At 37.5% G+C, this 25,826-nt stretch overlaps 1 protein-coding gene across 1 annotated transcript in view; it reads right to left on the reverse strand.

Annotated features, from left to right (window-relative positions):
* The window catches only part of HHIP (hedgehog interacting protein), a 74,883-nt gene that overhangs the window by 33,319 nt on the left and 15,738 nt on the right, over positions 1 to 25,826 (reverse strand). Inside the window, exon 4 of the mRNA XM_036382523.2 lies at positions 25,405 to 25,606. Within this exon, the coding sequence (XP_036238416.1) occupies positions 25,405 to 25,606 (202 nt within the window). The remainder of the gene's footprint in view (positions 1 to 25,404; positions 25,607 to 25,826) is intronic.

A 25,826-nucleotide genomic window follows, 5' to 3' on the forward strand; every position in this document is an offset into this window, starting at 1 on the left:
GCTGGGAGAGAACACAGAAAACCACAGCCAGCTTGAAGGAAAAAAGCTTTAGATTTCCACTTAGATTGGTCTCCATGTCCTTACCCTTGTCTGCATGCTAATGGATCTTAAAACTTGCTCAGCAAGTTGCTAGCAGTCTGCATCTTGCAAAAGAAATGGTTAAAAGAATTCTAAAAACCACCCCTTCAACAGGATACCTTTTGCCAGAGATTAATAAAGGGCTAGAGGAGCTTCATTCAGTCCCCACCCTTTCTATTCCTTTGCCAAGTATTACCATGATAATCAACATAACCTGGATTAAACTGTGGCCTTTATGAGCTCTGTCATTGTTTTGAGAAAAGAGTGAGTTCCGTGGCTTATCAAAATGTTGCTCAATCTTTGCTGTAAATATAAAGGTAATATTCTCCATTGAAGGTTATTTCTTAAGCAAATTCCTGGCTTTAGTCACTAAGGTTCTGAAGGTATTTAGGAAAGGCTTAAAAGTGATTTCTGCAAGATATTTCAAATCTCCTTTTCTTCTTATTGTAAGAAACTGGAAAATAGCATTATCTGAATGGATTTTAGTAGGGGAGTGGGAGACAATCTGAGGGATAGAAGTTCAAGTAGCATAAAGAACACAGTAGAGAGAGAGAAAGGATAAAAAAAGGTTTACTGCAATTTGTGCTTATATAGCACCTATGATCTTGTCTGAGGTTCTCTCCTGAGGGCACAGACCCCACATAGAACGTGAGGCTTTGCCTGCAGGCCTGAAAGATGGGAACATGTCACTATTTCTCAGTTGCCAAAAAATGTGTGTGCAAATCCTAGAGATAAAGCAAATGCTATTCTGCTCTCTAATATCCAAAGAACTTTTGGACTCTGAAATCTGGATGCATGGCAAGGCATATTTCAGCCTCTATTTGGCATCAGCATTCAGCATAGTTTTGATAATAACGTGTCATATCTTCAAAGCAAATGCTGGTTGCATGTGTTGCTGGTTTACTCAGTAATTATTGAGCTAAACATAATAGGCAAAGTCAGACTTTGTATTTAGAGCTATATTTACTGAGCTATAAAGCTCAGTAAATGTTCTTCAAGATTTTACCAGTAAACATACAAAAGCACTACAGGCTAGGCCAGTCTGCTATGTCTTCTTACTCCAGTATTGAAATTGTTTATGCCTACATTCTTTGACCATTCAGCCATTCCAGAAACTCTTGTCTTATTGGCACAAATGCAAACAGAAAACCCATTTAGATGTCCAGTATCTGCTACTGAGTTTTAAGCTTCCACATGTGAGTGTGAGCATTGGAACTGTATTTGTTATCTAAAATCAAACTCCTTGAAATATAAGGACTGCATTTTTGGAGTCCTGGTACAAATGCATCCAGAAATAATCCAAAAAAGGCTATGATTGCATTTTTTCAACAAAAATCATGCATGTGCATCATATTTGTACCTGGGTCAGAAAAACATTTAAGCATTGAACCCTCACATTTCTGAAAAGGTACTGAATGGCAGCTAGGAAGAAAAATACATTCTCTGATACTGCCCAAGGATTTTTCTTCCCAGTTCTTTGCCAATCCCTTCAACCTCCCAGTGCCCCAGGATCTGAGCAGCCCAAGGGCAGAAAGGCCAGTGAGCAACTTACACACTGCTGCAGTTAAGCTTGGCTTTAAATACTGCCCTAACCAATCAAATTATTTTAGTTCTTTCAGTAAGTCTTAAGAAATATATGTATTTTGCCAGCTACCTGAAAACAAGGAGTAAATAAATCCAGAGATATCCAGATTTTTTCCACAGACGTTTGCAAACAGCAGAAGAAGCTAAAATAATCATTTCTTTTGTGGATCCCTCATACAGGTCTTGTCTTTACCTCTCAACTAAAATAGTGAGAAAAAATATTAATATTTTGAAGAGAGACGTGAATATTTTTATGAAATGTGCCAAGTGGAAAAAGCAGGGCGGTGGAGGATATACGGTTTGCTCTCCATGACTAGGATCTGTATATAAGAGGAGAATGATGGCAATCCACAGCCGTGTTGACAATTCAGACATACAGGAAATACCCTTGTAGGAAACTAATACCATCTGGGTTTGGCCCAAGATGTGTGAATGAGAAATATGTTTCTTGTTGAGAATGCAAAGATAGTTTTGGACATTGCAAAGAAGGAATGTGTTAAGCATGCTCAGTTATAAAAATGAAATAGGGTGAGGCACTGCATGCATATGGAATAATTGGAGGAATATGTTTGTGTGTGTCAATAGCTGATGCAGACATAGAACTTCAGAACTCATTTGTCCTAAGACAACCAATAAATTACTATGAAAAATGTCTTCAGTACAAAAGGCTGGAAGATCTCTCAGTAAAGACAGCGTTGGAAAATGATGATTTGTCCAAGCCCCCACTTTCCCTCATGGAAATGGAGGTTTGCTTGTCACACATGTTGTATTTGGGGGGCAAAAAGTGAAATAGCTCTGAAATTCTCGGAACATCCAGTTCTAATACGTGTAAAAGTGGGAATTTTGATTATTTCAGTGAGTTGTTTTCAGTTTAGAAATTAGTTTTAGTTAAAAGAATGTCAACACTGAAATGAAATATTTCATTTGGCCCTTTCTGAGAACCTTTCAGTCCACACTTGGTGAGAGTATGTTTTCAAAATCTCAGAATATTCTCACTCCTCTCTATCCTGTTCTGGCATTAACTGTCTGAGATTTTAGTGTCTGTTCTTGGCATAGGAAGGCTCTCTGGTTTCTAACGAAGCCATTGCCAGCATTCTGAGGTTCCTAAGACTCGCTGCCTGCGGGATGGATTTTTGCCTCTCCCTTGACACCCTCATCTACTTGTGAAAGCCCCAGCAGTGCTGATTTTTCTGTTATTTGTGAGGATAATGAATGCCTTGCCTTGGATAGGAAAAAGTTCCAGACTCTCTTTTTGGTGCACATTTGCCTTCTGCTCCAGACTAGCTTTGAGTACTATCATCCTTCCTCTAAGTTCAGGCTCTAAATGCTCTTTTTGAAGAAAAATATTGAGAAAATAAAAGGTTTGCTAAGCTTTCATGCCTGTCGAGATTCTGGATTAACCCTGTTCCAGGCTCAAAGACACTCATTTTACAAATTACCTGTTCCTTAACTGAGCAATGCTCATACAATGGCAGTAAAATGGCTGTTATTGTATCTTGGTCCTAATTTGGTTTTCAGCAGATTTTTAATGTATCTGATTTCTCACTGTTTAACATTCCTGGAGATATTCATTTAACATGTATCAATTGTTTTAGTGCATATCCAGAAGTCTGAATGCAAAAAAGGGAAAAATGAATGTTCATTATTTTATCTTCAGTTCTTTTCTTCATTGAACTTGCATAGCACCTGAGACCTTTAGACAGGATGACCAAAGTCAATTGAACCAAATGTTCCTAAGACACTGAAGGCACACCACTGGGTGTCTCTGATTGATGGGCAACCTGTGCCAGTGTCTCTTCACCCTCACAGTCAAGAATTCCTTCCTCATATCCAATCTAAACCTGCCCTCATCCTCTGCCAGGCTGGACACACAAAGCACTGCTTTCACTTGCATCTCCTGTGGAACATGCACATCTGCCTTGCACATCTGCCTCTCAGGGGAGGATTTATGACTGTGCAGGGCTTGGATTTTCCAAGCTGTTTATGCCCATGTGTTATGCACATATTCACTACATACACTTGCATCCAGCATTTAGACAAATACAGTTTTCCTTGGCCTTGTAGGTTAAATTCTCATCAAATGTCATTGGTTTTGTAGCCCCAAAAGTGGAACATGAGTGGATATAAACAGTGCACACGTGCTTGATTTGCATATCTTAAGGCTTAAATAAATGGCCTTTGAACTATCTGGAAGGATTTATTTTATAGTAAAGAATAAACAAATGTGGTTATGCCTGCAACATTCAATTCCACTGTTGGGGAAAAAGGGTTTTGAAAACTGCACTTCATGTATGTGCCCTGTGTATTTTTAAAGAACTCATTAAATTATGGTTGTACTACGTATTTTAAATATTGACATTTCTGAGTGGGGTTTAATTTTTATTCTGCCAAGTGGTGTAAATTCCTGTTTTGGATTCTGAGGATTTCAGTGGAGGTGGAAAACCACTAATAATTTCTTCTTGTTCACGCAACTTATATTCCCTTGCATGTTTTAACTTGAGGCAGGCCTTTTCTATTGATGCTGATAACACTGCTTTGAGTGTAAACCAAACACTTTTGGAGTTGAAAAGAGTAAAATTTCCTCTAAGTAATAGCAATGATCATTACCCTAATGTAAAATTTTGTTTCATAAGGCTCTAATTCAGCAAGTATTTAGGCACATGCCTAAACTCCACTGATTTTTTTTTTCTAGTGCAAAAAAGGATAACATGAGGCAGCCAATTCTCTCCACTTCAGCGTTTACTTGATTTTTGGTGTCAGTAAATGAGATCTGATACAATGTTGATGAGGTGATTTATCAATCTAAAGTGCTTCTGATTGAGGAGGAAAAGAAAGTACTGGAAAAAAGCGGAGAATTTTCTCTTAGAAAATTCTGAGATTTCATAAAGATTATTTTATGGTCTGTAGCTAACGTGGTGGTTATGCAGCTAAAGGCATTATCTTCACATCATTATAATGAAACATAACACTGGTATCCTATCCTTTATTAGCCAGGCTTCATTGGTATCTGACATTATATATTTCCTATTATAAATCTAAATAAGAACTTACACTGACCTGCATTAGACCAAACATTAAACAATTTACTAAGATTACAAGTTTAGAAAAAAAAAAAAGAAAGAAGTCTTTTAGACCACCAAGAAACAACCATAAATTTAAGGAAATATGAGGTTTCCACCATGTGACTTCCCCTGCAGAGTTATGCAACAGACTGCTGTTACTTAAAGGTCATACATAAAAAATTTATGGTACATTTTTTAAGAGATTTATGGTGTTTCTATTTATACAACTTATATGTCAACAATTTAAAGGTATAGTATACTAAAATAACAAATTAAACTCTAATCCCTTTGAATCCTTGATAAAATAGAATGCTTTAACATTAAGTCATATATAAAAGAGGTTTAATAAATGTATCTGTATTAACTGATGTGGTATATGTGATGTAATGATTAGCTGTTTATTATCTATTACAGATCATTTGCTCATTTTTATCTTGAAAATCATTTGCAAATGGGGCTGGTTAGGGGAGCATTCCTTGGAGCATAGGCCCATTATATGGTGGTGTAGCTCTCTTTAGTATTGCTCTGCAAATCAGTCTCAGAACTAACTTTCCTTTGTGCTGAGCTGAATGATGCCATTGATACAACCTACACCTCTTGTTTTGGGATATCTTTGAACTCACATACACATCATTTATGGAAGATGTTGCTGGATTTTCTGGAAGTAAAATTTTGTAATGCTGTATGATGGTACCAAGCCTTAGTTATTTGCTGAACTTTATTTGCTTTGCACTGGAATGAAATAAGAGCAGTTAGACACTCACTCAGCATTGCTAAGGCAAGAGGGTGAAAAAGACTGAGGGGCAATTTCTCAAAAGCTTTACCCCTGGGACTTTAACTCAGCCATGGGAGTCACATTGTGAAGCTTGCCTTTGCACACCTAATGTAAATATATCCATGTGGGAGCTGAGACTGACAATGGATCGCTTTATGCCAGAAGTCAGAGCCAAATATGCAGATCTGGCGGGGATTATTGATGATAAATTCATCCTTGAATTTTGCATATTAAATTAATTCATGAATATGATGGCTCCATTGGGGCACAGCATTTAAAGTACCCTGGAGTGTGTAAGCACTGTGATACCATAAATATTAATTTCTCACGAAAACAAGCCTTCACAGATAAACAAAGGTCCTAATATGTATAACATCTATGAACATGCTGAACCATAAACACATTTATAAGACCATTGCCTTTGAGGTCAACCATAAACACAGTGCTGAATGGGGCAAGAGCATTTGGAGAAAGATACTAATATGGTCATGGAGATTTGTGGTCTTGTGGCCTAATCTTGTCCTCAGGAAAGAGCCCAGGAATGCAGTCTGGTGGTACTAAGTTCCTAAAAATAGGGAGGGGAATTCTCCACAATTCTCCAGCTTGCTGTGCCACCCACCAGGTTTTAATTGTGGAGTCCCTACTGACTTGAATCATCGTATCTCATCCCTTGATGACTCTCACAGTATTCCTGTAGGGATGCCCTTTGTCTGGGCTCAAAGAACGTTCCTTGCCTTGCTGTGGGAGACGCTGCTTTATTGGTGTCCTTGGCTGCTGCTGTCTCCGGCTCTGAAGATAACAGAGTGCCTGAGCAGCCCTGCAGAGCTGGAGCTGATCCTCTAAGAGGTCCTCAGCAAAATGACCCAGCAGACCTTTGCAAAAAGTGCTTATGCAACGCTGCGTTACCGGGGCTCTTGCTGTAAAATACAGCTCTACGGGTTCTGTGGATTTTGGAAGTTTCCAGAGTTGTGGCACCCTGTGATTTGTCTTTGCTGACTGCAGGAACATATCGCTATTCCTAAGCTGGTCATCACCCCTTCATCAACATAATTCATTCCCAGAGTAAGAAGCTGTTGTAAAGAAATTAGCTACAAGTCTTCCAGCAGAGTTTGTAGGTTCGTAGGCCAACCCAAGCGGCAATTAATTTAAAAGAAGATGTGATCATTTCCTATCTTTTATGAGCATTAAATAATATCTTTTTTCTTTTTGACAAAAAATATTTGACATGTCAAAGGAGTAGAATAAGAGCTGATAGTATCTATGGTATTTTAAAATATGAATATCTTTTATAAATAAGAAAATCACAAAGTGTTAGAAAAGAATAACAGATACGGCATTTTAAAAGCTGTTTTTCTTTATAACACTTAAGTGTAGAGTTTCAGAGAGAAAACACTAATAAAAATTAGTCAGTCATCATTATGATGTCATTCTCATAATTTCCCTTGAAGTAAACTAGCAAGTACAAATAATATTTGTAATGTCTGACATCATCTATGTAGCTTTCCATATGCTCAGACTTTAGGTTAAATTTAGTGATGTTTCCCATTTGTTAGAGAGAACACCTTCTGGGTGGAATGGATTTCATTAAGAAAATCTCTCTGAAGTTAAGCCATCTTTGTAACTTGTTTGAAACAAAACAAAACCAAACCCCAAACAGTCCAGGAATGATAGGAGTACAGCAGTAGCAATTTGTCAAAAATGTGATTGTCTGTAAGAACCAAAGTTTCAGTCCTGAGTCTTGGGGCTCACATGAAGAAAAGAACCATGCTCTTTGGTGTGGCTCTCTCCTAAAAGAAATAACCATCATCATAATTGGTTTATGTAGGAAACAATTTTCCCTTCCATGTGACAAATGCACATTTATCACAGTTGGTCTGCAATGGCTTCTTGGAATCAAACTTAAAAAAAAGTTTTAGAGGAGTCATGGACTCATTTTTTGTTGCTTCAGCATGACTGTCTCATCAGCATCCTTGTCCTTAGACAAATATCTGCCAGTTGAGTTAATTTGTAATGGAATTATCAACTGGGATTATATCTTTCAAGTCATATTTCAAAGATACACAGTACACAAATGATGTGGACCCATTTAATCCAAAGACCCCTGACAGCATTTTCAAATGGTCCATTGCATTACTTAATATAAACTTGAAATTTAAGTAAATTTTATTAATTATTCCTGATTTTGTTGTTGCTGTTGGAAGACTTGGGCATCTGTTTTAAATTATGTCATTATTTACACTTTTGCATTTGAATGGACATTAGCTAAATGCGACAGTTATTCAAACTCAAGGTAGAAAAAATTACTAGAGTTGTCAGAATATTGTAATACACTGATATATTATTCCTTCATTAATGCCAACATTTTCTATTACCCTCTCTTCCCCCCAGAAAGGAATAGGAAATTCACACATTTGCAATCTATACCTAAGTACTGAATGGAACAATTCCTGAAAGAAAAATAGCTTGCATAAACATAATTTCTTCTTTAGAAATATGAGGTATGTAATAATTAGTAGAGCCTCACTAAAGCTACAGAAACCATATTCCCTTAGGAGAAAAAGAACAGTAACTTCTGAAATAATGGCAGGCTACACACAGTTTGCTGTATCTGAGGAATAAAAATGTAACTGCTTAAACATATTTCAAAGTGGTAAATTCACTTCCTCTACAAATTCATAAACTCAGAAATATTTCCTTGCAATTGTTCTTGGAACTGATAGAGGAAAATCTCCCAGGGACACACCAAATGTAATAAGTCTAATATGAAAATTGCCCTTTCTGCTCTGAAGATTGAAAGAGAGCAGATATTCTCCAGAACACCAGCAGGTTCCCCTGCTCCCTGCCCATATGGGCTCTTCCCACAGTCTCCCTGCATGAGGGACTTATGAGCCTCGACAGAGCTGGCTGTATGGAAGGAATGTGGGCTCAAACATTTGCAGGCATGCCACAGAACCTCAGCAATCCAGTCTCTTGTTAATTACAACTAATATTTCATTATGTTGTGGAATTTTCGGCTACATAGCTGTGTGCACACATCTTAGTATGTCGTGTAGCCAACGCTTGCAATTAAATTAGAAGCTTTGCGAGCATAAGAGGTGTATTGAAAGCTGAAATTAGTTGAATAAAGCACTGCAAGTAGGTTTTCAGCTTTTTAATTTGAAACCTTCAGACTTCTTGATTGCAGGAAGAAGTCTGAGAACACAAATCAAACTAAAAAGTAAGGAGGCAGTGAATTTCCACTCCCCCTGTTTTCAAATGAACTCTTTAAGCACGTGGCTTTTAAGCCAATTTCATGATTTTGGAGTCTGCCTCATGCGTGTGTGAATGGACAGGACTGAAGGTACTTTACATGGCTTATTTAAAAATAACATCCTAACCCAAGCTATAAATCACAATAAGTATTTAATGCCGTACGTATATAATAAATATTCAAGTCTAAGTATCTGGTTACAGCAGTGATTAAGAGTTCTGAAAATCAACCCCTTAAAGGACAGTCTTCAGTGGGAATAGTGTGAGTGGTGAGGCTTCTTTCACACCCTTCTGTGTATATTTGCAGTTCACTGCCATTAAGTCAGCAACATCACAGCATCTGTTACTTCTGAACTCTGATGCACATCCATGCTTTTGGCAAATTTCATTTGAATACTGCTGTTTGAGGAATTAAAGTAATTCTTAAGACAGAGAGGAGCCAGCCTGATATGAAGTTCTAAACTTTACAGTGTTTAAAGCAGCTTGATGGGTTTTGTGGTGGGAAGAGAGAGTGGAGGATAAGAAAGATATCTCGGGGAGGCTATCTCTGGATTCTAGTTTTTAAACAGAAACCTTGATCTTCGTTGTGCTGGGGAAGAACTACCTCTGACTGGATAGCCCAGCCAGAAGGAATGAATCAGAGCTACAGATAGAGATCCCTGCAGACTTTTTCTTTTCCAAATCCCATTACATTTGCAACAATGCAGGCAGGGAACTGACTGGCTGGGGACAGCTCTGCTGAAAGGAGTGTGGGGTCTCGGCAGACAGAGAATTGAACGTGAGCCAGCAGAGAGCCCTGGCAGCAGAGAAAACCAGCAGCAGGCTGGGCTACTTAACAAGAGCACAGGCAGCAGAGAAACCCCTTCTCCCTGCACTCAGGAGGCTGCAGAGAGGACGCTGCACCTGCAGTTCTGAGTTCTACAGCCCCTCAGCACCAGAGTGGTGTCATTACACCACAGTGTGAAGGGGGCTGGGATCTGGAGCATTTGCCCTCTGCAGAGAGGCCACCAGAGTGGGGCTTGCTCAGCCCAGGGAATAGAAGGCTTTGGGACCTTGTTCTGCAAGTGGGGTAGTTGGGTGTGACAATGACATTAGAGAATGACATCCCCAATGTAATTGTCCTTGGCAAGAGTCTGTGACTCATATGCCAGCCTAGGGTTTTTGGCAAAACATTTCTGTGGCAGGTATTGTTGGAAAACCCTAATCAATATATATAAAAAACCCAAACAGTTCAGGCACCTAATCTAAAGATTTAACCTATCAAGCTACTTGTTATGTTGTTAGGGATTTTTTCTCCTTTTCTTTTTCTGTTTTTACTAGAATTTCTAGTCTTTACCTGAGAAGGATTCCAAACAACCTTTGTAAAGATCAGGAGAGGAATTCTGCACTTGATTCATGACAGGGACTACAATCTTCAATTCAGATATCCTGGATAATGTCCTTGATCTATATAGAGCAATGAGTCCCTTTTACCAAACAATATTTAATTTCATGCAGTAGCACAGCAGGTCTCTGTGAGCAAGGACCATTGACTTTATATGTGCCTTTGAAGCTGCCTCTCTGAATTTAATTGTATTATTGTATATTGTGTCCAATATTTTGTAATTTTATAAGCTTCCCCAGAAGCATATCTTGACAATTCCTAGTTACTGTTGGAAATGTTTTCTATTGCATCCAGCCCTGACACAAACCAGCCTGTACATGTGAGTCTGGTAGCCTAAATGAGTTATCAAGTCACCAAGCTTTGCAGCATACCTCAAGTTTCACATAGAAGCTAATCTTGAGATGCTTGGTCCTGTCCCATGCAGAAAACAAGCACTAGCACTATGTTATTTCTGGACAAGGAATCTGAAGCAAAGATTAAAGGTCATAGTTCTATAGGCTACCACACCAGCAGACATAGGACCTACCTGCACCCAGTTTTATTGACAGTAGGCCCAGTTCCCTACCAGGAAAGCTACATGACTGCTGTGTTTTTTGTAAGCAATTGGATAATAAATTATAGCAGCAGAAAAGCTACAGGCTTTTTCCAAATTAAATATATTTTCAGATGCCGTCAAAACCCTTTTCAATATTATTTTGTTCAACTGTATCTTGCTGTACTGCTGAGGATGCTGCTGAGTTAAATAGTGACAGTGTTCATTACCCAAATATCTCTTTTAGATACTGCTCAATAACTGCTTTTTATAGTTGGTTAGATTTTTGGAGTTGTCACTGACACTTCTTATATTCTTTTCCAGGACAGAACAGAATAAGGTCAGAGAGCTCTTTGTGTGTTGAAAGATTCTTTTATGTTATATATTACTGTGCCATTTCATTACTTATATTTAAAAAAATTTCTCTAGACTTCCTTCCAACACACTCAATCTTGTATCACCAGCAAATTCAGACACTTAGTTATGAACTTTTCAAAGTAACAGCTGATTTTCTGGAAGCAATACAAGATTACACATTTTAAAATTATTTTAAAGATATGGATTATTTATTTGTTCTATTTGTTTTTCACTCCTAATTTAGAAGTGTACTGGAGATATGTCCAGAGGCATTGCTATAGTGCAGTTCTTGCCTGAGTGGAGTCAGAACCACAACAGCTCGTGTTTTTATTGCAAGAGCAGCAATCCCTCATACCACTTTCTTCAGAAACACCAAATAAAAACTTCTAGAGATATAAATTACTTTCTCTTCATTATCTTACAGATTCTTTGACAGCATTCTGTTTGTGGCAAGAAATCCACATTTAAACAAGACGCTTTTTTGGGCCTAATTTCACAATTCTCCTAATTTTTCATCTGGGATTTTTTGTTCTCCCTTCTCTGTATTTTGCAGGATGACCTTCAGAGCCCTTTAAAAGCCAGATTGAAAGATGAAATTTTGTAAAAACAAATAGCACAGCTTCATTACCTTAACTACTCTAATTTTCAGTTGCTTTCGAGTACTTATATTCAGGGTAATTTATGCTGGTGCTTTCAATGATTTCTCTTCTCCCTCTTTTTTTTTCCCCCCCTTCTCATCCTACAGGTGGAGAAGCAGCAGATGTTAAACATCAAGTATAGGATGTTCTTTTCTCAGTTTCTCTTATGGAAAGAAATAAAGTTGTATCTTTTCCTTTTATACTCCATTGGTCCCCCTAAGCAGCCTCTGCCAAAGATCATCACTTAGCTTGAGGGAGTTCTTCTATTATGATGTCTTTAAAAATTCTCTGTATTTTTCCCTATTTGTCCTTTAAATTTCCTCTCAAACCTCAGAATGTCGTTCTACCACGAATATTTATGGGAAACTCCTACTTACTCTGTCAGTGAAACAATGGCAGGATATAACCCTTACTCTGGTGTTCTGAATTTATATTCTGCTCTATTAGTGCCACTTGAGTTGGATTTCCATTTTATTATAGGATTATTATTTTTTGGGGGCCTGAACATTCCCTTGTACCTCGTGATATTTCTCACCTTCTTGATTCCTGATTGTTCCAGTATATACATATTTTCCCTGAATCTAATAAGATACTTTTAAAGAACCTCCATGCTGCTTCTATGGATTTTAATTTCCTAACTTTCCCCTTCAGGCTATTTCTAACTTCCTCAATATAAAAATCTTCCTTTTTTGAAAAGTACTTTAATATTATTACCTTATGGTAGGTTCCCACGGGAGGATGTTGAGCTTAATTACATTATGGTCGCTTTTATTTAGTGGCTCAACCATGTTAACTTCCTGAATCAACTCATATATTTTGCTCAAGATCTGCATCAAGACTAGATTTGCCCTCTCAGTATTCCATAGAAATTGTGATACCTTACAACTGAAAGCCAATGATGATGCCCAGTAATGTATCTCAAGCAATCAGTTGTTGTTGTGCTAAGATTCAGCTGAAAACAATCTTTAGGAGTGAACTATATGGTAGTTCTGAAAAGCAGATTGAAATATGGTTTGTCTTTGAACTAGATCCACTGCTTCTCTGAACTTATAAACATGACTTTGAAAGAATGTACACTGTTTTCCTGATTAGGAGTCCCTTCTCTTTTTTTTTTTCCATTACTCATTTATTTCAACCCCAGTTTTAAAATCTATCTCATTAGAAAAGCATTCTTAATAACAGAAGTTGAAACAAATATAGACATGTGTATCCTCGTTCAACACAGAGCTATTACTATTACATGTTATGAGAGCACAATATTTGGTATTAGTCTCAATTTCTTTATTATTTTAAATCCCAAACTGATTATCTTAAATCAAACTTTTCTTAAATTTTCCAAGAAAGGTTTACTTCATTAATGTTACAATTTATGGTTCACATTTCGAAAGAAAGCTAAAAATAATTTCTAAAATAGTGTGTCTTTCTGACATAAACACAGCTAACTTACATTTTTGCAGTTTCCAGGATTGTTTCACTTGTACAAAGCAGTAAAAGTATCCTGCTCTTTCCATTTTTCTCGTACTATAAGAACCAAGAAAGCAGGAATTTGTTTAGCTCATTGGCTCCATTTATCCTGAGCCAAGACCATGATCTTGGAAACCCTGTAACTTGGCTGAATACAGTACAAAGTTCTTTGCAAAAAGCCAGTGCAATTAGAACAACACAGTGTATGTTCAGTCTCAAAATTAAGACGATAAAGTTTCAAACAGTTAGAATTGAAACAAAGTATCATGGACCCAGACCTTTAATCAGTTGAACACAAATCCTAATTCCACTAGATTTTGATCAAATGAAGAATTGTGTGCTTGAGGACAGCATTAGGAAAACACTATTCTACCTTCTTGTAAAAGGGCAGAATTCACACAGAAAACAAGGAAACATAATGGAAGAAGTGCAAGTTTTGTGCAGTCCAGCCTTGGGAGCTCCTCTGAATACTCCAGACAGAGTGATACTATAGCACAGCAATAGCCTCTGCACTTTCTGCTTTATCACTGCTTACTGCTCAGTGGCCATACACATTTGCTAACCAAGTCAGCACGTTGCAGACACTGTTTCAAAACCCAGTGCTTCAGTTCTGAAGCTCCTTTTTTTTTCCCCCAAAACCTCCCCTTTGCTGCATATTTAGAACATCTAACACATACATAAGACATTCTCTTCACTTTTTTGAAATCATCTATAATTTCTACCTTGATGAACTACAACACTTAAGGAAATCAAATAAATAAAATTCAGTACCAAGCATTGTAGTTCATGATGTTTCAATCCACCTAAATTATTCATGGGGTGTTGAAGGTACATTTTTGTTTTATTGAATAAAGGAATTATCAGGCTCTATTAGAAATAATTTTAGTTCTCCTCACATTGAAAGTAATTTTCTTTCATACATTTTGTTTGCAATTTTTTTGACGATTCATATAAAGTGATTTCAGAAGTTACTAGGTTAGTAAGGATCAAATTAGTTTCACTTCCCTTAGTCATTTGTTACCTTTTTTTCCTTAGGATACTTACTTCTGGAAGTTGAAATATTTATGCATATGGTAAAATAAAATATATACACATTGATGAAATGTATATGCATTTTATACAAAACAGAGAATTATATGGATTGTATAGAACTATGTTCCTTTCGGTTTTTTATTTGTACCGTAAAAGTTTAATAAACTCATTTAAAAGCAAAAATTTTTAATAGACAATATAATTTGTAGGGAGAATGTATCTCTACAAGAAGTGTTAAATGTTGCAAGTTACAAAATGCTGACTCATTAAACTACAGAAAAACCACAGTTTCAATGTTTCTGCTTCAAGGATGACATTACTTTCAAATTAAGTAATCCATTACACATTTCTTTACCAAACAATTGTAAATAAAGGCTTTGGTCCAATTGTACCTGTGGTTCTCCCAGCCCCACGGGCCTTTGGAGAAACATGGATCCTGTCTGTGAAATAGTTTTGGTTTTTCCCACTTAGGGAGAACTAGGAGAGGGGTAAAACCCCACAGGGGCTGGTTTCTGTGAGGCAGTTCCCTAATATTCCCTACTTTTGGATTTGTCTGCTGCTTCAGACTTTGGACATGATGTTTGGAACTCCCCTGGGTTTGGCAGGGCTGTGATCTGAAAGTCACTGTAGGGGCAAACTGGAGTGATCTCCTAGGTGGCTTGTTGAGGTTTATTTGATCTTCTGGCTTATTTACCCAGGCACACACCTGCTTGTTACATGAGAGCACCGTGACTTCTTGCTCCTTCCCTCAAAAAGTCACTGGAGCAATCCTGTCCTGATAATATTGTCCTGTCATACCTTGTAAGGCCATTATGGGGAAGGACAACAGCAGCAATGGAAGTTGCACATCACCTCTCTTCTGATCTGAGATCCTTTTGATTTGATGAGATCTTTGAAGTGCTCAGGGTTTTAACAGCCCTAAACATGGTGTGCTACTTGATAAAGAGAGTCAATAGTGCTTGGGCACGTCTTCAACCAGGCCTCTGTGAGGTGTACAATACCATTTTACATTCATTACTAACAATTAAGCATCCAGTTTGTTATGGTATGCATTTTCTTTAAGGAAGAACTCAAGTAAGTACTTTTCTTATGTGGTTTGATATTAAATAAACCTCTTCTCAAACACGACAGCTCACTCAGATCCATGTATCTACTACCACTTGTGTGTTGTCTCTGGGCTGTTACAGTGATTGAGAATCCAGCTGAGGGAGATTCACCAAATTTTTAAGAATGCCCAAAATATAAAAGTTTTTGGGTGATTTACTCCCTCTTTTATTCCTTTTCAAGGCATTCAGTTAGCATAAAAATAATGATTATTACATAAATTAAAGTTGTTGCAATTCAGCTGTAGGGATTGCAGTCCAAAGACAGTGAAGATAGATCAAGGTTTTAAAAAGTATCTGCTGTAAATTAAAAACAAATGGTTGAGAGTATTTTGCAGACCTCTCTCCCACAGATTGTATATTCCATTTTCCAAATTAAATCTAAGCAAGAATATTACTTTATTGAGATTTATGGAATAATTTCTTTAAAAATTCCAGCAATATGAGAATGTAGGCAGACACTGACAATGAAGAAAAATAAGTGTCAGCTACTAAGTGGTTTCATCTTTTGGAGCTTTTTATGTTTTTGGTAATGGGAAAAATTAGTTCTGACTGCTTTTTAAAGCTAAAATTATATATAAACCATTAATTAGGGGCAGATCATTTGTCCAACTTTTACTGCAGAGGGGATAAAATGGGTGGAAAACATGATAATATACCAGTGCTCCTTGGAGGAAGTGTTCCTCCCTCAACTCAACTTGCTGATCCTGTCTAAGGAATAAGACTTAAGAGCTTGTGAGAAAATGTGTGTAAGAGGATATAAAAGAAAATTGTTCTGTGGCATCTGGGGGAAATATATATAGGAATAGCAGTTGGGCTGTATTAACTATGAAAGTAAATGTGTTACTCAATTTTTCACCTCTTTTAAGACAAACACAGGACCCTTTTTCCATGTGGCACAGTACAAGGGATGTAACAAAAGGAAATCCTAGCTCTGGTGGACAGGAAAGCACAGAGAAGAAGTCCCAAGGACACAGACTGGTTTCGAGAGCTCCAGTGTGTCATGGATTCCCTGAAGTATTCTTAGGACCTCATTACAGTTTTTGGGGTGTCCAAGAGCTTAAAAGGATGATGAATCCTGGAGCCTAAGTGGACTGTTAAACCTCCTCCCATTAAAGAAAAACATGTGGTTGAAACTGTGTTGGCTAAAAACCATGGAATTTTCTGCGTAACTTTATTCCTTCTTTGCCATTTTGTGTTGGCTATCATGATCTGCCTGTTATATTTCAGCAAAAGCAATAATTTCCTTTTAATTAGATAATTGCCATGTTATTCATTGGTTTTGATCACTTCTAAATTCAGCTTTTGGTTTTAACAAATGTAGTTTCAGAAGATGATGGATTTTTACATTTTTTAAACCGCTAAATGTTCAAAAAGGATTTGTACACATAACAAAATTAAAGTAGGGATTATCTAGCACTGTGTGTGGGATACAGCTATAATCTATACAGAGCATGGAAAAGAAACTGGCATTCTCAATTGCACTGCACACATCTCAGTAATAACAGGGTATGAGGCATACAATTTCATGGAACACCCACAATGAAAATTATTCTTTCCAAACAGAGAATTGTTTTGGAATAAGTTAGGTTAATTGGCACCATGGGATTCCTCTCAAGGAAACACAGAACATTAAAATCTACACATGTGCATGTAAAATGATAAAGTATTATCTTCTTTCCCCTCTCAGCTCCTCAAATCTGAGACACGCTACCCAAAATCAACAGACACAATTACGTTTTGTTGATTCAAATTTCCTCAGAATAAACTGGCAATTCTTCATCTGGTCAGCTTACAACCTGAGAGCCACTGCACTGTTCCACAATTGCTAGCTCGAGTAGGGTTATCTAGTGCAGGCTCTCACACAAAAATAGAGGTCTCGAAAAGCTTTTGGCACATGCTTTTTAGATGGTAAAAACCTTCATTTTTTACAAAGCTATATGGTGCTAAGATACAACCTCTTTCAAAGGCCTGTTGTGTCCCTATTAGGATTAGAACCAAAATCTGCAAATGTTTAATGAGAAATTCAGGCACATTTCACTGTCATTATGCAATATTTGGTTAAAATGCAGTATTTTACAGATTCTGAACACAGCTAAAGTATATTAAGTCCTCACAATAGCAATGCTGCCCTCTCGAAAATTACAAAGAACTTACCACTGATTAAGAAAAAAAAAATCTTCCTATTCATGAAGAAGGCTGAATTCTCATGCAGAATATTGTGTCTGTTTTGTTACTGTTTAAGGTCACTATAAACAATTATATTCAACGTGGTTTATCTTTAAAACGTCCTGATTTTTTCACATTTGGCCATTTTCACACCTTAACCATTACTTTTTTCTGAGTTTTCTGCTCCAGTTATGTCAAGACATTTAAAAGCAATTAATTGTGGTGCCTAGTGGGCAGGTCACAGGTGAGGTGTGGCCTCAAAAATTATGTCTGTTGTGCCACAGGTCTGACTGCTGTGCTTCTGACCTCTCAGATGAGTGAGAAACCCCCATGTCCTGGGACCTGACATCACTTCACCTGCAAGTCCTGCTGAAAAATAGTCTTCATCACTTCCCTGTCATCACTTCCCTCTGCAGTCTCCAGGAGAAATACAAGGTCTGTCATTTTTGCAACAACACAGGAAATGTAGTGTTTCAGCTTCTCACCAAAGACATGCTAGAGTCCCCCTTTTCATACACTGAGAAAAGAGTTCCAGGACACCCCAAAATACCCCAAATTATCACTGTTATATGTCAGTGATTTCATCCACCTTGCCCCTCTGCCTGGGCCTATGCACATGTCTTACATGGATTTACCATTTCATTACTCTTAGAAGTACAGGGGCAGGACAGCAAATAGAGATTGCACTCAGCACTGGTGCAATTAATTGTAGAATGGAATGGAAATGAAATCTTTGTTCATCATAGAATATATGTCATACTTATGTTCTGTGCCTCAACATTGATATTTTAGAGGACTATCCCCATTCTTTATATAGAGCTGAGAGCTTGGTCTGGTAGGACAATGAGGATTTACTTTCCAGAGTTTTCACAATCTGTTTCTGAATAATTCTGAAGAATTGCAGGCCCATTGGGTTGAAGAAGGAAGAAATTCAGATAGGACCTCTCAGTTGTCCTTCCAGTGTCCAGAGAGAAATACAACCTTCCACTGCTCCCCTTTCTCTCCATACCTCAAAATAATCCCTTTCAGGACCAACTGGTCATGAATTTAGTAGCCACTGTAAGTTTGGCTTTCAAGGGAGCGGAGAGCAAATAACCTTTGTGGAGCACAACAAGATAGTTGTGCTTTGTGGAGGAAAGCACAGCTTGTTGTGATGTCAGGGCAAAAAGTTCAAGAAATGTTCATTGATTTCAGCCTCATCCATGTAAATTTTCAGAGGGAAATAAATTGAAATTGCTGGACTTGGATGGAAGGATTAGCATGAATTATGTGAATTATTCTGTCAGTAATATAAATCCTGTGGATATCAATGGACAGTGTATGTGTTAACTTAGATCTGTCTGTGCATCAGCAAGATGCAAGAACAACTGTACACATCCAATCAAGAGGAATATGTGAGAAGTTTTATCAGTGACAGAACTGAGCAATTCAGCAAATAACACAAACAATCTGATTCCCACATGAAGTTTTAAATAGATTTTATCCCTGGCTTACTGTAGATTTTGTAGCCACTCCTCACTGCAAAGACAGCACAACCTCTTATAACTTCTTGGAGCAGGCTTTTCCAGGGCTGGAGGTAGTGGCAGTTCAAAGAAAAAATTATCTGATTATATGTTGAATGACCTGAGTAATAATATTCATATGATTAAATGTCACAGAATCATGGAATCATTAACTTTGGCAAAGACCTCTATGATCATTAAGTGCAACCATTAACCCAGAGCCTCCAATGCTCACCACTAAACCACGTCCCCAAGTGCCACATCCACCTGCCTTCTGAACACCTCCAGGGGTGATGGTTCCACCACTTCCCTGGGCAGTCTGTTCCAATATCTTGACACAACCATGAAGGCACAGTAGATGTTCCACTACTAATCACGCATTCCAGAAAAAAGATTCCTGTGGTGACCAGATGCTTATTTGATCCTGAGAAACTCTGGAATAATTGGCTCAGAGCAGCACAGTAAACATGTTTAATGCCTGACAGTCTACTCCCATATTCTTATACTGAACATATGAATTGCTGTGTTCCACAGCAGTCTTCATGGCATCACAGGAATTTCCTACCTGAATCACTGGATCACTCATTAATAAGATTCTGCAGGACTGAAAGCACTCGTGCTCTGATTAAAAAACTACCAAAACACACAGTAAGAGACATATCTAACTTTTAACTCATCTAAAGGCTATTACTGGGAAATTTGATGAGCATACACTTAAAATAATTGTCAGATATTTCTGTGGATTTTTTTTTTCCTGCAAAGAGAACTGACTGTTATAATATTTGTAAGGAATTAAGTAGGAATATAGCATTTTAAAAACTTTGGGAATTAAAAAAACCTCACATAAAGTAGTCTTACTGATATTAGTTTGAAAGCAAGATGAACTAAGAAAGTGACTATAGCTTAATATTTAGGGGAAGTTTCTGTTTGTTTCTGACAAGTAAAACCATAGTCTTAGATCAGATACCTCTGTCTAAGGTAGGTGACAGAGGTAGAGTTTAACTCAATGGTGATCTCTATACCACTTAACTGAAATTTTCTGTCCCTTTTTCCTTCCCTCTCCTGCCATGCCCTTTCCTTCCTCAGAGACTTTGCCCTTTATCATGATATTCCCATGAGATACATGAGAAATATTTTATTACTGGCTAAAAAAACCCCAAAAAAACAACTGAATCTCTACACAAGTGCAAGTGGTAACTGCACAATGGCAAATTTAAGGACACCCATTTTGCAGGGGTTTCTACTCTCAGCACTGTGTGAGGCAAAGTGCAGCAGAGTGCAGCCGTTCTTGCTGGCTGAGCAATTTATGACCCTGTAGCCAGCAGATACACACCAGAGCTGCACCAGAGCTTTGTCACAATCAGAAAGAAAAAAAAAAAAAAGAAAACAAACCCAAAAAGCAATAAACTGAAAATAACCTAAGGATCAGAGATGACAAGCAACTGAACATGAAGCCCTGCTGCAATTCTGTACCTAAAGAGTCGTTCAGTCAGTGGATTTATAAGTAGAAAACGACCTTCTAACTACAGGGACTTGATTTTACCATTGGCAGCAGTAAGATGTAAACTTGGCTACTTTGTACAGTTCTGAGGTCCTTAGTTTTAAAAGGATTTGGGGAAGTTGAATAATTATAGGGAAGGACCACAAAAATGATTTAAGGACAAACAGTTGCAGCCCTAGAGCTACTTAGCTTTTCAGAAAGTATCCTGAAAGGTGATTATAGCATTTACTTCCCAAGAGAAGTGCTAAGTTCCTAATTTTTTTGTAGTTGCCAAACTGTACCTTGATGCCTTCCCTTCTGAACAATATATTTTAAACCAATATATTTTAGACCAATACAGGTTTTTGGGCTCAGGAGAGAAGAAAGTAAGTGAAAATTGATGTAATAGGTTGTGCTACATTTTATAGTGATTGCTGCTAACCTAAAGGTTTCCAAATCTTAGGAAATAATACAGTTAATAAGATAAAATACAGTCACTGGAGCATGAAAAGTTGGAGAACTGCTACAGCATTGACCATTTTTCTGTAAGTTAGATACAATCTTGAGCACCAGGTGACTGGACTGATCTTGTAATAACAGCATAATCAGCATTGTTAAAGCTCATTGTTACAGCAGGAAATCATTAAATCCAAGTGTTTGGAATGTTTTGACACTTTTTTTTCCCCTGCTGAGCATTATGAGATACTTTTGGAGCTTTTAATTTTTTTGCCTAAATTTTGACAAGAGATTCAGACGCATCAGATCTAAATTTTCTAGATAATTGATTAAGGTCTCCTTAAATGCCACTTAGTGTTACCATTATTAGTTCAATAGCTTCTCATTTCAACTTTCTGCCTCTCTTCTACTTGCTAATAGTTTAAAACAGAAAGAAAATAACAGCAGTGAAAATCAGACAGAGAAAAAATGGGTTCTAATATTTTCATTAAAAATTTGTCTTTGCTACATAACTTTGAAGGAAGAACTGTAAAATGTTGCTCTGAAACTAACAACTCTCTTCTCCACAACATAATGGAGCAGTAAATCACCAAAACAGGGAAAGCAGACTTTTAGTTTGGGTGTATTATGAGGGGTTTTTTTGGTAAAAGGTTCATTCTTTTCTTCTGTATACACTCAGGACAGTTCACAATATTAATGGGTATGTTAATATATTAGGAGATGGAATTGGTATTTTCTCCACTACACTGGGCTAGATATTCCTAAACAGTTGAGCCAGGTGCATGGCCTAGATTTGGGTTACAGGTCCATGTCTCACTCATGTCCTCGCTCAGCTTTGAGGCAAGACCAAGGTACACGGATTTTTCTTGTCACCACATTCCTGAGGCAGGGGAGGAGGTGACAGGAGGGGCTTGGCCAAGTGTCCACACTTGGCAATACTTATGTAGCCAGGGTGACATAAAATGCAGTGGAAAAGACCACAGATGTTGAATTAACAAATTCTTAATTAATATCCATTCAGGGCTTCCAACAAGCAAGTTAAAAAATAGGAGATCCAAAAAGCATTCCTGCTAACTGTGCAGAAATTAGGAGACGTGCAAAGAAAAATTGGTTCTTAAGCTTTTTAAAAATTGTTTTTAAATCTTCAGGAATCCTGCATCTAATGTTCTCTTGAGTAGGGCCACAAAGAAGCACAAGTCACTATCACCCATTCATGAAATCTATCTCTGTTATGAAATGCTTCTCCACACTTGTGCTAATTCCTTCTGAGATACTGGCAGCAGATAAAATTATTGCTGCTCCTTTTTAATTTGAACTTCTTAAAATTAAATCATGTAACTGTCAGTAATTGTACTGCAGCAACAGTTTTCAAGCAGAGAACCTCAGTGAATTCAATGAACATTAAAAGCCAATGGACCAATAAAACTTAGGCAAAGAGTTGTACCACTCTTCTCACTTACTTTCTATTTATATCCACAGACCTTCCCAGGAGTGATGGACAAGAAGCAAGCCCAGACAATCCTACTGATGGGCTTAGGGCATGAAGAAGCCCTGCAAAGGTGCTCAGAGCAATGTTAGGGGCTTCAAATGAATTTCATCAACACAGGGACCAGTAGATCCATTAGAGAAACAAAAAGGCATCTTTTTAGAAGGGAAACATGAATGACTTATTATTATACAATGCAATCATCTTTCTTTCTCTGTTTTTGTATATTGTCTTTCTCCTTATCTGACTGCCAGTGCTGTAATGAGTGAAATATGTTAGTGAGATCAAAACTAACCTCCAGGATTATTTTTATGAAGGAAATATATCACTTCAGTTTCTTGGTTATATCAGCTTCAGGATAGTTTTAAGTTGATTCTTTGGAACAGATTTGCTAATTTAGGACAATGTAATGATTTTATCACTACTAAATTTCCTCTTGACATTAAGAAAGAAGACAAAATTAACCACCACTATATTATTCCATCTATTGGTATTATAAATATCTTAATGGGATAGCTGTCCAAAATTCTTTTCAGAGGCATCAATTTATATAACCTTTGATTCAATCACAGCTGCATTATTGGCATTGTCATTATCATTATTCTAATTATTTACTGGGTACAACATATGTCTCTAAAATTCTGAAGAAGTATTTTTGCTGTTTTTACTGTCACTGGAGTTAAGTATTTGTTTGTATTTCTCTTTTCAGATATTTGAGTGTAAGAGAGAAAATTTTTACACTTGTTTATAGGGGAAAAAACAGTTTGCCTTTTCTTGTTATTATTGCTCTGAGGCTGCAAAACAGATGAGTGGTTTTTGTTTTCTTCAAAGTGTGTACATCCAAATTCTGGCACTATGCATGGTTCCTAAGTGAGCACAGAGGACACATTCCATGATGTTTGCACTGTGCAAGTGGATGCAGTGTTTCACATAGTGGTTTGTTGAGGTTTTTGTAACTGCTGACTGTTCTGCACTGCCTGCTGGAAAATCATCTGTCCACAGAGTATTCTCCATTACTGATTTCTAGTATTGAAGTGTGTAACAGGTAAGTAAAACCAAATACTCTGTCAAGTAGTGACAACGCTGCCATTGCCACAGTGATCTCCCATCCTTGTGGGTAAGGAACCATGGACAATGCTTATAGGAACTAGACTGCAAACGTAAAAATGTTTAAGAACCCTTGTTTTAAAACTATAATTTAGGTTATAAGGGGTTTGGGGTTTTTGATTTATTTATTATTTTATGTAATGTACTCATTCCACAAATTCTTTACTCTTTCTGTTTAAGAGCTGGAGTCCTGCTCCTAGGCACATTCCCTTGCTCCTTCGCTGCAAAGTACATAAAGCCTCCATTCTTGCCAGCCTGCATTAAACACTGCAACACAATTATCCTTAGTCACTGGGCTGTTATCTCAGGGAATTAAATTAGACTTTCTAGCTTAGAAACATCAAATTATTTACACAAAATGTTATAGTTGAAACAGATCCAGTGTAGAGCATTACATGTTGATTTTTTAAAAAGATCAGGTCATGGATTTAAAACAGAACTGAAAGTTGTATCTGATCCTGAGGGTACCTGTTGGGAGTCATGTCAAGCAGGTTAGTGCCTGTTCAAAAGCATGGAAAATCAGTTTTCCATTTAGCCTTGTCTCTAAGTTGCAGCTGTAAAAGTTTCCTCAAGAAAGATTGCTTTGGGACCAATAACGGTTCTGTGGAAATTTCACTGTCAGTTTTCCACAAGTACAAGTGATCAGAACTTTTGGTTAAGAAATATGAAACAGCCTTAGGTGGCTGTTCAAAAACACCTCTGATAAGTCCCTTCTGTTTGGGTATCTTGAACATAATGGTTATCTTCCGGGGCAGAAGGGGAAGCATTCAGCAAAATGCATAATCATATAAAGTAGTTTTTTCCTGAAAAAGGTGCAATATGTTTCATAGCTCTCTTTTACAATATACACTAAAAACCTCTGAGATTTGCTGTCAGAAAAGTCTATCCTAATTGGCCCCTTGCCCTTACAGCTGAAACAAAATTATCAGTTAACATGTGCTATGCATTTCAAATTGACCTAGTTTGTCACAATTATCATTTAAGATCCCTCTGTCAAGAGTGTGTCAATATAACTTTCATCCATGAAGGCTTTTTGATACATAGTCCAGGCTGTTCTAGGCATAACCTGATTACAACTTAAAACTTCTTCATATATCTGAATTTTACTTGCATTACCACTCTGAATGGTAATGGATTTCTTGTGACAAGAAATCAGCATGGAACAACACTTGAATTCCAGCATTCCAGAATAAAGTATCTTCCAACAGATTTAAGAGTTTTCCATTGGTACTTACCCCATAACTAGATGTAATTTCTCACCTCCACCTTCCAACATATTCCCATCAGTGCCCATTCCACCCTCACACACCCAACAATGAAAGTGTTCCCAGTGGACAGGAAGGAAGCTATTCATCCCACCAACCCTCATATCTGAATTTAGAGGGTCAGTCACTTCTTTGTGCCCCTCCAACACACACAGTTTTAAAGCAGCCTCCCACCCAGGGAAGCTTTGGCTACATTTGGGGTTGAGCCAAGAAGGAATGAGCACTCCTGGTCCTTCCAGGGCATCCCTGAGCATTCCCAGGCCCCCTCCTGTGTCCAGCTCCCCGGGCAGCACCAAGCACCTGGAGGGCAGGGGAGCCCCTAAGCCAAACTTGCTCCCACTGGCACCACAGGAAAACTCATTTCAATTCAATGGGCTGGAAATGAGCCCAAAGAATGAAAATACAAAGATATTGCTGTGGAATGCTGGTGCTGAATAGTTTCATTTGAATTTAAAGTGAGGAAAAAAATGAAGGGAAAGAAAATAGTTTGATAAGAGTTACAAGATGCTGTTTTCCCTTCCCACTATGAGTTTTCACTTCTTTGCCAGAAAGAACTGTGGTGTCTCTTGTCTTTACTCTTTTTTGTTATTTAAATTTAATTAATACCTAAAAAATATTCTTCCCATTTCTCCCATACACATGCTAAAATATAAAAAGGTAGAGGTAAGTATAAAATCCAACCTTTATTCCACTTTGAACAAGCTTGTGTATATCCAAAAAAGGTTCCTTGAGTATGTCTCCTTCGGGAGTGAAGATCTTCACGTATCCTTCTTTCTCAAGAATAAAGAGGCGATGGGATCCATCCCCACAATGTACTGCTCCAACAGGCTGCCTTAGTCCACTCACAACCTCCTGAATACAGAAGCAGTTGTGCTTGTGTTTTCTAAAGAAATTTAAAGAAATAGTAAGACATTTCTTCTTTCTTGTAACCATGACACAACAGTGTCCCTAAAAGATAAAATTATTGTTGTGCAATAATATTAAAAACAGGTTTATAATAACACATTTTTAATATATTAATGTGTATAAATTATTCCCTTGAATGTATGCAAGCACATAATACAGAAAATCAGCTTTAACTTCACTTGAGGAAAATTTGGTCT

Source organism: Molothrus ater, chromosome 4 (genome assembly GCF_012460135.2).
Source record: "Molothrus ater isolate BHLD 08-10-18 breed brown headed cowbird chromosome 4, BPBGC_Mater_1.1, whole genome shotgun sequence".
Lineage (NCBI taxonomy): Eukaryota > Metazoa > Chordata > Aves > Passeriformes > Icteridae > Molothrus > Molothrus ater.